The following is an 11,657-nucleotide window of genomic DNA, read 5'->3' on the forward strand; positions in this document are numbered from 1 at the left end:
ATAATTTTTGTGTGTGTATGAAATGATGCAGAACAGTGATTTTTTTCAAGTATATTACGAATATTTACCAAGGGATTGGAACAGATGTGCGGATATGCCTTCCAAAAATACTGACCATTGTCCAAAAGATTTTGGTTTACAGATGTTTTTTTTCTTTCAATTTTGGCGCAAAAGTCCCATATTAAGAGTCTTTGCAAAGAAGTAAAAAAGTGTCAGACGTTGCTACCGACAGAGAAGTACCCTCAGACTATGATTTACGGGGGCTTTGTGATGTCCCAAGAGTTTGTCTAGATCGACTAGCTGAGTCGATGATCGCTTAATACTGAGTGGATTAAATGGACCAAAAACTTTATTTTTGTGTTTTTCTGGTCGCTCTAGAGGCCTTAATTATAACCCGGACACTAATGGGAACGAAATTTTATACAAAGAAAGGCATCTGGCCATGGAATAAGCAAGGATGTTTTGATTAAGACCGGTCAATATTTAACGGGTAAAATAGACCCAGACTTTTGTGTGAAAATTACAAAATTTGTATTCTATGGCAAATATATTTTCTCCTAAAGGATATAGACCCCAGAAGTTACTACTATTTACATGGCATAACTATACAAGGTAGTCTCATGCAGTCATATGTTTCCAAATGTTTTTTTTTCATAAATTTGTTTTTGCCAACATTCAGCTTTCAAAATTTAAACGAAAATATCTTCCTTTGAAATGTACGCAAATCTTGTGTCAAGTGGCAAACAATTTTGGATCATTTATATTTATTAATATTTTTAAGTTCCCTGCCTGTAAAATCTATAAATATAAATTGCAACATTTTTACTTAAATCTTGAGAACAATGTGGTGCTTTAGAAAAAAATATATTTTTTTAATTTGTTGAACATTAGCCAATCGCCATGCATATGATTTTATGGAATTAATTTAATAAAATTATTTGAAATTTATATATGAATTTCATATTAAGAAGGGTTGCCATTATCAATTTCTTAAATGAGACTACCTTGTATAGTAGCTACGCCATGTATTATATACTAGATGAATGGTTGACCATTTTATTGATACCAATTGTATTGTTGTCTGTACTCGGGCGTGGGAGTTATACGTAAATATTTACAGAGATCTACCTATTCTACCTATATTTCGCACTGATCGAAATTTTACACGAAGGAAGGGAATCTGACCAACCAATTAAAATGGTTGTTTTGATCGGTCAATATTCAGCGGCTCAAATCAAACAGGACCGGGAAAAGATATTCCGAAAATATGCAAGGATAAGGAAAAAGTAACTATTGATCTCTAAACGTTACTGTTCCGTGGAAGTAGTAGGGTATCATATGGTCGGCCCTTTTCGACTATACTGCTCCGCTCACTGAATATAAAATTTGTATGATATTATAAAATAGATTTTCAGCAAAATGTTGACCATTTTGTAAAGGGGGGAGGTGCCGGAAGGAGTGAACCGACATTCTGCATCTTCGAATTTGATCTAGGTTTAGAATAAATAATATGAAATGAAAATTTTGAATGTAATCCGGCAAGACAGGCGGGTTCTAAAACGAATATTTCTATGAGGCTGAACTAGATTTAAGTTTAGAAGAAATATTACGATGTGCAAAGTTTGAATGAAATCGATAACTCCCTTCGAGAGTAATCGTTCGCACCAGTCAGCTAGACAGACAAACGGACGGATAGTCATTTTTAAATCTACTCCAAATTATCAGAAACCAAATTTCGATGACGCAGATTGTCGCTGTGCTTAAGTGTATAAAAAATCATAGCCATATAACGGCAACGCCCAGTATTTGGTATTTTAGGGATTATGGATTATCATCAAACAATCTAAATTTTGGTCAAAGATCATTCAAAAGTGATAGTGTGTACACCGTATAATATCGAATACTACATATAAAATTAGATAATTTAAAGTAACCTTAAGTCACATGGTAACGAATAATAAACGGTATACAACTCTGTATTTATTACAGAGATGGGCATTTTAATATTAGTGACAAGAAACAAAACCATGGCCTATAAATAAGGTCACCCAGGGAGACCAGCTGATAATCGATACCTCTCAAGTTTGCTGTCAAAATGCATTATTATGAATTGACTTCCATTACGAAAACGTAAACAAAGTCGAAATTTTTGACATTAGACTTGAGAAAAAACAGCTTTTTCCGATTTCGATTGCTATCTTGGTGACCTTATTTATAGGCCATGAACAAAACAATTACTGTCGTTGCAGAATTTGAAAAGTCGACATGTAGGCCGGACCATGGCCTATAAATAAGGTCACCCAGGGAGACCAGCTGATAATCGATACCTCTCAAGTTTGGTGTCAAAATGCATTATTGTGAATTGACTTCCATTACGAAAACGTAAACAAAGTCGAAATTTTTGACATTAGACTTGAGAAAAAACTGTTTTTTTCCGATTTCGATTACTATCTTGGTGACCTTATTTATAGGCCATGGGCCGGACGAACTGTGCCAGGACCTAATTAAAAAATGTTTTAAGCCTTCGCTTAACTAACACGTGTTTATCAAATTAGACGAAATTTTTCGTATACGGATAACAATTAAGTAAAAAAAATATTAACTTATTAAAGCTGGATTCGATTTTTAAAAGATTTTTAGACTTCGTCTACATATGATATATGGTCCTATACCTTCTATACTAAATAGAAAGTGGACTAGTTGGAGGAGGAGTAAAGATGAGAAAAACTGGCAGTCCAATCCTTTATGTTTTCAAATTGTCATTCAGGATTCGTTCCTGACGCAAAAAAATAGCAATACCTTTAACTAAAATTGAAGGAACACACTTTGGAAAATGCCTTCCCTTTATGAGCATTTTACTTGACAAATTTGGCTAAAAATTCCATTTTCTTATTGACTGACAACATATTTTATTAAAGAACAATTACATATACAATTTTTTCAACAAGTTTAAAACCGACTACAGCAGATATCGGATATAAGCACATCTCACATAAGAAAACATCGCATATAAGAGATACTATCAAAAACACCGAGCCTTTTTGCATCCCCTCAGTATATATACTGCTTCATATAAGAAAAACACTGATATAAGAAATATTTGTTAAATACCAAAGCTGACAAAGGTATTTGAAAACGTTTCATATAAGAAAGTATGACAAATTATTTGCCTATTTATTTCTTTTTATATGAACTATAGGATTTTATTTAACATGCTTCGGAATGTCCGATTTGGCCCAAAAAACACCGATTTGTTGACAATTTTATAATGCCTCTCTCATAGAAGTCCTGTTCTCTATTTGCAAAAATCTCTAGTAGTATGTATGCTTATAAGAAACAACTTTCTTATATCCGATAATAAAAAACGCATATAAGAAAGAAATCTCCGGCATTTGTTGAGTTTCTTATATCCGATATCTACTGTATTATTGTGTGGGCCTGTTATAACCACTTCGTATATCTTGAGACATTGCTTATTTTTGTTGTAATAGTTTAATTTATTGTACATAACTAAATAATTTTACGGATTTATATACAGTGGATATCGGATATAAGAAACTCAAAAAAACGAAGATTTCTTTCTTATATGCGTTTTTTTCTTATATGGAATTATAGGATATAAGAAAGTATAAGCTCGGTGTTTTTGATAATCTTTCTTATATGCGATTTTTTCTTATATGAGATGTCCTTATATTCGATATCTACTGTATGAAAGTTTTGAAGTACTTTGATTACGATTACGACATTGTTGTCCTTCTCCCAAGGCAATAGATTCGTTCTAGTTTGTGTAATTTTTTTACTAGAAACCCCCACTTGTTTTCAAAAAAAAAAGAAACTAAATTTAAACATTTTATTCAAATTTTCCAATTTGAGGATATGAGTCCTTAGTGCGTCAAAAAATATATGCCATATTTTCCCGCCAAATAGGCTTCCAAAAGAATTCTTATTTGGGGGTTTGTGTTCTTAGTTAGAAACACTCCTCGCAGAAAATCAAATTAAATCCAAATATTAGAAAAGCCCCAACCATCGGTGTTGAAAATGATCAATCGCTTCACACATCCGATGATCTTGTTATGAAATTCAGCTAGCCCCACAAGACTACAAACACATAAATTTCGTATATTGTGTGCGATGCAATTCTTTTTAAAATCCTCCCAAATCACCAAAGCCCTCCCGATGTTTAACACCTTATATTCCATGTTTGTCCTTATTCTACATTTGCTGAATTGCTTATTGATAAAATATATTATCATTTAAACACACACACTTTTGTTTACGTAAGAGAACACGCTTATCAAACACCCTCATATAACATTCTAGAAATTTATCTTGAAAAAAAAAACATTTAAAATAAAAACACAAAGTTTTTAGAGTGGTGTAATTTTTGTTTAACTTTAAGGATATTCCATTATATTTATTATCGTTTATCAGTAGTAATTTTAATGTGTTTTTAATTTTTAACATCCACATGCTCCACATATGATGTAATTATATTTTTTTATTTAATATATAAATTTGTTTTTCAATCTTTATTGTAAGAGTAATTGTTTTTCATTTCTTTCTAAAAAAAGCAACATTTTTAAATAAATTCGTTTTAAACGAACTGTCGAGTTTTTTTTTTTTTGGGGAAATAAAACAAAAATCCAAATCGTCGGCTAACAACATTTGTGAAAAGAAATACTTCGCCTGCCCCCTCGTTTAGGCGCGCTCTCTCATAGATCTTGTTTATGATGTTAGTGTGAGGGATGGGGTAAAGAATTCTCCAAAATGTTGTTGGCCTTTGTTCGATTTCGCATCATTCGAGCCCTCGTGTTTTTATCTCTCTGCCGCCACTGCTCAGGGGGCATTGCTGGGTGGGTGGTATAATAACAAAGTAGAATAAGGAAAACATGAACGAAAGTTTTTTGTGGAAATTTTTAAGATTTTTTTGGAAATTTCGATTTTTATAAGTTTTTTATATTTTATTGTTTGTTATTCAATGTTGTTTAACTTAACGTTTTGTTTGTTTGTTGTTTTAGCAAGTGACTATTTTTTCATTCATTCATTCTTTTTAAAAGAGTGTTTGTTTCTAAATCTGCTTTAACGTTTCTGTGTTTTTTCTTTGCCTTAAGTGAAATCGTTTAACGATATTTTATATTTTAAATTACAAGAATAACGTGAGACGACACCGATGATGGAACACACTGTGTGTTGTTGTTGTATTGGTGTGTGTATGCAAGGTAGCTTTGGTTGTTGTTAAAACTACGCGTTTTTTACTTAAATGACGATGGTAGGTTATTGTGTGAATTTATTTGTTGATGCTGTTTAACCTTGGAAGGTGGACAAGAATTTGGTGACGACTTCCTTCAACTTAGCATCGGCAGATTCGGAGATCTTGCCTTCCTTGGCGATTTGGTCCAAAAGACCTTGTTCGGAGGTCTTGATGTGTTGCAAGAATTCCTTTTCGAACTTGGTGATCTTGGCGGGATCCATCTTGTCCAAGTGACCACGGACACCACAGTAGATAACAGCAACCTAAGGCAGAAGGAAAAAAGTGTGTGGGTGTGATTAATAATTTTTTTTTTTTTTCAATGGGTGGGTGAGGAGGCTCATCTCTTCTCCAAATACTTACTTGATCTTCAATGGACATGGGTACGTATTGACCTTGCTTCAACAATTCAGTCAAACGAACACCACGGTTCAACAATTGTTGGGTAGCGGCATCCAAATCGGAACCGAATTGGGCGAAAGCAGCTACTTCACGGTATTGGGCCAATTCCAATTTCATGGAGCCAGCGACCTGTTTCATGGCCTTGGTTTGGGCAGCGGAACCGACACGGGATACAGACAAACCGACGTTAATGGCGGGACGGATACCCTTGTAGAACAATTCAGTTTCCAAGAAGATTTGACCGTCAGTGATGGAAATGACGTTGGTTGGAATGTAAGCGGATACATCACCGGCTTGGGTTTCAATGACGGGCAAGGCAGTCAAGGAGCCACCACCCATGGCGGGGGACATCTTGGCGGCACGTTCCAACAAACGGGAATGCAAGTAGAAGACATCACCGGGGTAGGCTTCACGACCTGGGGGACGACGCAACAACAGGGACATTTGACGGTAGGCGACGGCCTGTTTGGACAAATCGTCATAGATGATCAAGGCGTGCTTGCCCTTGTCACGGAAGTATTCACCCATGGCGCAGCCAGAGTAGGGAGCCAAGTATTGCAAGGGAGCGGCATCGGAGGCAGTGGCGGAGACAATGACGGAGTAGTCCATGGCGCCGGCATCAGTCAAACGCTTGACAATTTGGGCGACGGTGGAACGCTTCTGACCGATGGCAACGTAGATACAGTACAATTTCTTGGATTCATCTTGACCATCGTTGAAACGCTTTTGGTTGATGATGGTATCAATAGCCAAAGCGGTTTTGCTGTACGTCGAGAGAGTGGGGCGAAAAAAGAAGTTAAAAATAATTGAATTACAATGAAATTGTTGGTTTTCTTTAAATAATGATTTTCTTTTTCTCCCTGTGTTTATCTCTTACCCAGTTTGACGATCACCAATGATCAATTCACGTTGACCACGACCAATGGGTACCAAGGAATCGACGGCCTTAATACCAGTTTGCATAGGTTCGCGTACAGAGACACGGGGAATGATACCGGGGGCCTTGATACCGACACGGAAACGGTCCTTGGTGTTGATGGCACCCTTACCATCAATAGCGTTACCCAAAGCATCAACGACACGGCCCAACAATTCATCACCGACGGGGACATCGACAATAGCACCGGTACGCTTGACAATATCACCTTGCTTGATGAGCTTATCGTTACCGAAGACGACAACACCAACGTTATCGGGTTCCAAATTCAAAGCCATACCCTTTAAACCGGAGGAGAATTCTACCATCTCATCGGCTTGGATGTTGTTCAAGCCATAGACACGAGCGATACCATCACCAATGCTCAACACACGGCCAGTCTCTTCCAAATCGGCCTTGGGGGCAACGCCCATAATGCGTTCTTCCAAAATGGAAGAGATTTCAGCGCTGCGTTGTGTGCTGGAGACATGGAGTTTACGTGCAGCTAGAGTTGCAGCTGGGTAAGCGGCTTTGGCAGCGATCTAGAAATTTGTTTTGGTTAAAAGGGAATCGAATTAGTAAAAGTTTTTTTAATGAAGGAAACAGAGGGTTTTTGGTTACGATTGTGTATTCTAAGCTATGGAACAGATGATTTGTGATGTATTAAAGTGAAGGTAATCTAAAAAATATACACTGTCTATCGTATGTATTTTGTTACGTAAGTCCTGGCATGGACAATTTGTTGTTATAATAAATGTTAAATTATCTCTACTGTAACAATTAGAAAAAAATTACACAGCTGACATACTATGAAAAGTTTACATTCAGAATGTTTACGTTTTAGAAAAAGAGAAGGCAGATATTTTAGAATCAATACTACTATCGGTCATACTATCTACGAAAATATATATTTTATTAAAGAAATTACAGAGTTTGAATTTTGAGGTTAGGAAAACACAGAAGAAGCATTATTAAAAGCATTTCTAAATTTTCTACTTGCTAAAGATTGAAGAGATTTTGTGGATGAAAAGAGGGGTAATTTTATCACTTTTGATAGAAACTCTGGGAAATATAGGTTTGAGGTTAGGAATATGAGGCAATGAACTACATCTACAGATATAATTATTGGGGAGAGTTTTTAAATAATTGTAAGATATTGCTACAATTCTACTGGCATGAAATGTTTGAGGGAAAGGATTTAAAAGGAAATATATCTAATTGAGGTTAGAGTAAAGGATTTATTTCTAATTTTACATTTAATTTGTACATGCAATTGTGACAATTCCTATACAATTGATAAAGTCGTGATGTGACTAAATCAATGAATAACAGTTTGCCAACCAATTAATTTTGGCAAGTTTAAAAAATTGCATCAAATGAGGCTGTATTCAAATTTGACGCAGAGTGCACTTGCCAAAGGAAGTTCAGGTGGAAACAAGCGTTTTTTTGGCGTGCAAATTTAAAGCATTTACGAAATTCGTAGTAAACTACATTTTGTTATATAGAATGTTTATACTTTTCAGATATTCTACTGGCATGCTGTGCTAAGGGGAGTGGGATTATCAAAAGGATATATTTCTATTTGAAGTTTAAGGGAATTATTTAATATATTGCATTTTATATTTGCAATTGTGACAATTCCTATACAATTGATAAAGTCTTGATGTGACTAAATCAATGAATAAAAGTTTGCCAACAAATTAATTTTGGCAAGTTTAAAAAAATTGCATCAAATGAGGCTGTAATTCAAATTTGACGCACAGTGCACATGCCAAAGGATATTTGGGGTGGAAGAAAACAAGCGCTTGTGGCGTGCAATATAAAGCAGTATTTATCTACAGAATGTAAGAAAATTTTGAATTAATAATTCATGCATGTTATTTTTCTTTTAGAGTAATTCTACAGTAGATATAATAAAAAAATTAACTAATTTCATTATTTTGAAATATTATAATATGAATATATGTCCACAATGTTTTAGAAAATACTTTCTTGGGGGAAAAATATTCACACAAGAAGTCAACATAAATGTTAGTATTGTTGCTAAATATTATTAGATGGATCGGACAAAACTTATCAATAAGTTCGCTTGCGATATAGGGTGATTTCATTTCGCTCTAGTCTGGTAATGGTAATACTAAACCCCTGTAAGTATTTATATCGGAGCACACACAACATTATAATTGGTATCAATATAAAGGATATATATTGAATATAATGCCAACTTCTTCAATCTATGCCCTTCGGAAGTAAATGTTGGTCTAGGACGGACCAATATTTGGCGTTGCTACAAACTCTTAGGCCACACAATGGCTACAATACCCCTTCAACATAGTTGTGAAGGTTATAAAAATATTATATGGCAACCTTTCGGACAAAAAAAGGGAGACTTATGATGCACCTAGGTAGGTTTTTACGAAATATCTTACTCAAAGTAATATAACTCAAAGTTCCCATCCTCCTCCTCCACGTGAGGAGGATGTGAACTTTAAGACACCCATAGTGTCACAATCGAACCATAGTGTCACAAACGATTTTTTGTTGAAAGTCGTTGTAGAAAATATGTAGTTTATTTTAAGAGTTAATCGTTGTTCTATTGAAAATACTTAACATTAATTTAAAAATTTATTTAATGAATTTCATTTTTTTTAAAAAAGGTCACAAAAGGCTGGATTTATATTCTAGCTCTCCAAAATAAAGTGCTTCTGTTGAATTTGTTTTATGGACAGGAGTAGAAAACGGGTTGTAGACTATAAAATAGGCGTTGTCAATTTATATCTATCGTATGTGAAGTATATATAAATTAATATTAAATTTTTTATAAATCGGAATATAAGTAATTGTTAGTCATTAAATTGTGTATATTTTTCAGAAAAAACATTTCAGGATGTACCTATCATGGTACCTACATAGGTATGTAATAAACAAATCTAGCATTTCATGAATCCCTCAACATAAAATTTAAATGTTTTGTTATTCTAAAATAAACTGGGGTAATGCTAGTTTGTTGTTTTATAAAAAAATATAGATTTTATTAAATTTATAAAAAAAATGATAAATACTATGTCGAAATCATATGAAATATTCCCTAATTTATTATAATTTCAAAAAAAAAAAAAAAAAACAAATAATAATAAATAAATTCCAGACAGATTTTATTTTAATTCGCCCCTATTGGAAAAATATTTCTTTTATTCTAGAATAACTTATTGGAAGTAGGCACAAAGTACTCATCAACTATGGGGAAGAACATTGGGGGCATGTTTTTTCTTTCTTATTTGCCCCATGCAATGTGACATAATCCAATAAGATACCGGAAAAAGTTAAAAAAAAAACTAAGTAAAAACTTCTGGTCAAGTGCCAAGAAAATAAATTAAATTGTATAAAAATCATAACAATGGCTTCAATGTTATAAATTTAGATGAGTGAGTGATCTTTAAGATTATTAACAATGTTAATGCCGGCTTCTTACAAACTAAAATTATTGCCAAAAAATAAGTAAATACAAAAAATGTGCAAAAATTTTACAATTTTTCCGATAAATTACAAGTAATTGCAAACATTTTCTTCATAGATTTTATGGAATATTCACAAATAAATTACACTTATGTAAGATTTGACCGAAAAAAGTCTAATCTGGTAGTTGAATAACCATTAGCAGCAGTAAAAAAAAAAAATATGGCAGCACATGCAGTTGTTGGTTGTGTTCTATTCCGACACACACACACACAACCAACAAACACACTCGCAGCACACCACTGATACATAACAGAGAAGAAAAAAAAACTGCAATAAAATTTGCAAAATTACAATGTAATGATTTACTCTGATTAGAAAAAATCAATATTTTCTTTAAAAGTTTACATTTTTCCAACAATGTATCGATATTTTCCATAAAATGTAAATGTGGACATAACCTAACCTCAACACGACGAATGTAGGCATTTTTCGTTTTCTCTTGGCAGTTATGTGATTTTTGACAGCTGAGTTAGTTGAGAAAAAGAAAAACAACACAAGAACCGGGCCATTTGTGAGAGTGACATGGAGAGAGCAAAAGAATCAATGGAAGAGAGCCGAGCGGCCGTTAATGAAGAAGAGGGGGAAAAGTGCCGCAAAAATTTTAGCTGTCTTCTTGAACATTATGTAACTTGAAAGGAAACTTATAAACTGTGCTTAGAATTTTCCTCCAAATGAGGGGAAAAATCATTAAAACTCTTAAATTATATAACTTTTCACAACACTTCTTTCCATCAACTAAGCTCCTTTACTCTTTCCAACTTTTTTTAAACTCAATGCCACTCACTCATCAGCCAGCCAATAAACCTAACCAAAGGTTGCGTAACATTATCGGCAAATCTTTAAAAATCCATGAAAAATTTACAAAACTGCACTTTTAATTGTTGAAAGTTACTTTAAAATCACTTTACATTGCGTTGTGTTCGGGTTTGGTCTTTGAGTTTTTGATTGCACAACTATTTTCACGTTCTCTTTACAGGAATTTTTCACACACTCGTCGTCGGTTGTCGGCAAAGAAATTTTTGCACATTTTTTCTTTTATAATTTTTTCTGGTTTCAATTGTTTTTTTTTTGCTTTATCCAATTTGTTTAAATTAATACCTGTTGAGCGGCCTTTGGCAAATTGCGGGCCACAGATGTAGCCAAACGAGCAGAAATCATCGACATTTTGACTTAAAATTAACTTTTTATTTCTTGTCGCTTGCAGAAAAAACGGATTTACTTCTTATACACCCAGCCCTCTCTAGACGTAATACTTGCAAAGATGGTTGACTTGTGGTGCTGATTCGTTCATTTTCCCATTGACGTTAAGTTATGTCAGCACGCAATTCAGCCACAGCGTTAAGTTTTTTCGTGTTGCCAGATCGTTGTGGAAACATATGGTGATGAGGGAATTTTGGGTGTAAGGTAATTATTAGGTGAATTTTGTGTTATTTTATAAAAGGATATGTATTTAAAATAAACTGTAGACGTAGGTAAATTAATATTTAACATAAAAAGGAAAACAATAACAAAAGAGGGTAAGGAGTAAAGGGTGTGTATGTATTTTCATTAAATATAAATTGAATATAAAAC

The 11,657-nt window shown here is 33.9% G+C and overlaps 1 protein-coding gene and 1 non-coding gene across 2 annotated transcripts; both read right to left on the reverse strand.

The window, feature by feature from the left end:
- Positions 1-5,036: 5,036 nt before the first annotated feature.
- LOC133330424 (ATP synthase subunit alpha, mitochondrial) lies at positions 5,037-11,367 on the reverse strand. The gene is made up of 4 exons (XM_061538859.1): positions 11,184-11,367; positions 6,528-7,108; positions 5,612-6,413; positions 5,037-5,514 (listed from the first exon to the last, which is right to left on the reverse strand). The coding sequence occupies exons 1-4, from the start codon at positions 11,247-11,249 to the stop codon at positions 5,305-5,307; spliced, it is 1,659 nt and encodes a 552-aa protein (XP_061394843.1). The 5' UTR covers positions 11,250-11,367; the 3' UTR covers positions 5,037-5,304.
- On the reverse strand, positions 7,839-7,981 carry LOC133330444 (small nucleolar RNA psi18S-841/snoR66). Its single transcript, XR_009754352.1, has one exon. It is a non-coding gene; the product is annotated as a small nucleolar RNA psi18S-841/snoR66 (small nucleolar RNA).
- Positions 11,368-11,657: the final 290 nt, after the last annotated feature.

The sequence above is a fragment of the Musca vetustissima genome, unplaced genomic scaffold, assembly GCF_032173495.1.
Source record: "Musca vetustissima isolate MV318-11 ecotype Yass unplaced genomic scaffold, APGP_CSIRO_Mvet_v1 utg91834, whole genome shotgun sequence".
In the NCBI taxonomy this organism is placed as follows: Eukaryota; Metazoa; Arthropoda; class Insecta; order Diptera; family Muscidae; genus Musca; species Musca vetustissima.

Bases quoted from the DNA above. Each gene is read 5' to 3' on its own strand.
- LOC133330424 (XM_061538859.1), bottom strand. From the start codon at position 11,249: ATGTCGATGATTTCTGCTCGTTTGGCTACATCTGTGGCCCGCAATTTG. The intron at 6,414-6,527 runs GTAAGAGATAAA...CTCGACGTACAG, and splicing joins ATTGGTGATCGTCAAACTGG to CAAAACCGCTTTGGCTATTG. The intron at 5,515-5,611 runs GTAAGTATTTGG...CTTCTGCCTTAG, and splicing joins CCATGTCCATTGAAGATCAA to GTTGCTGTTATCTACTGTGG.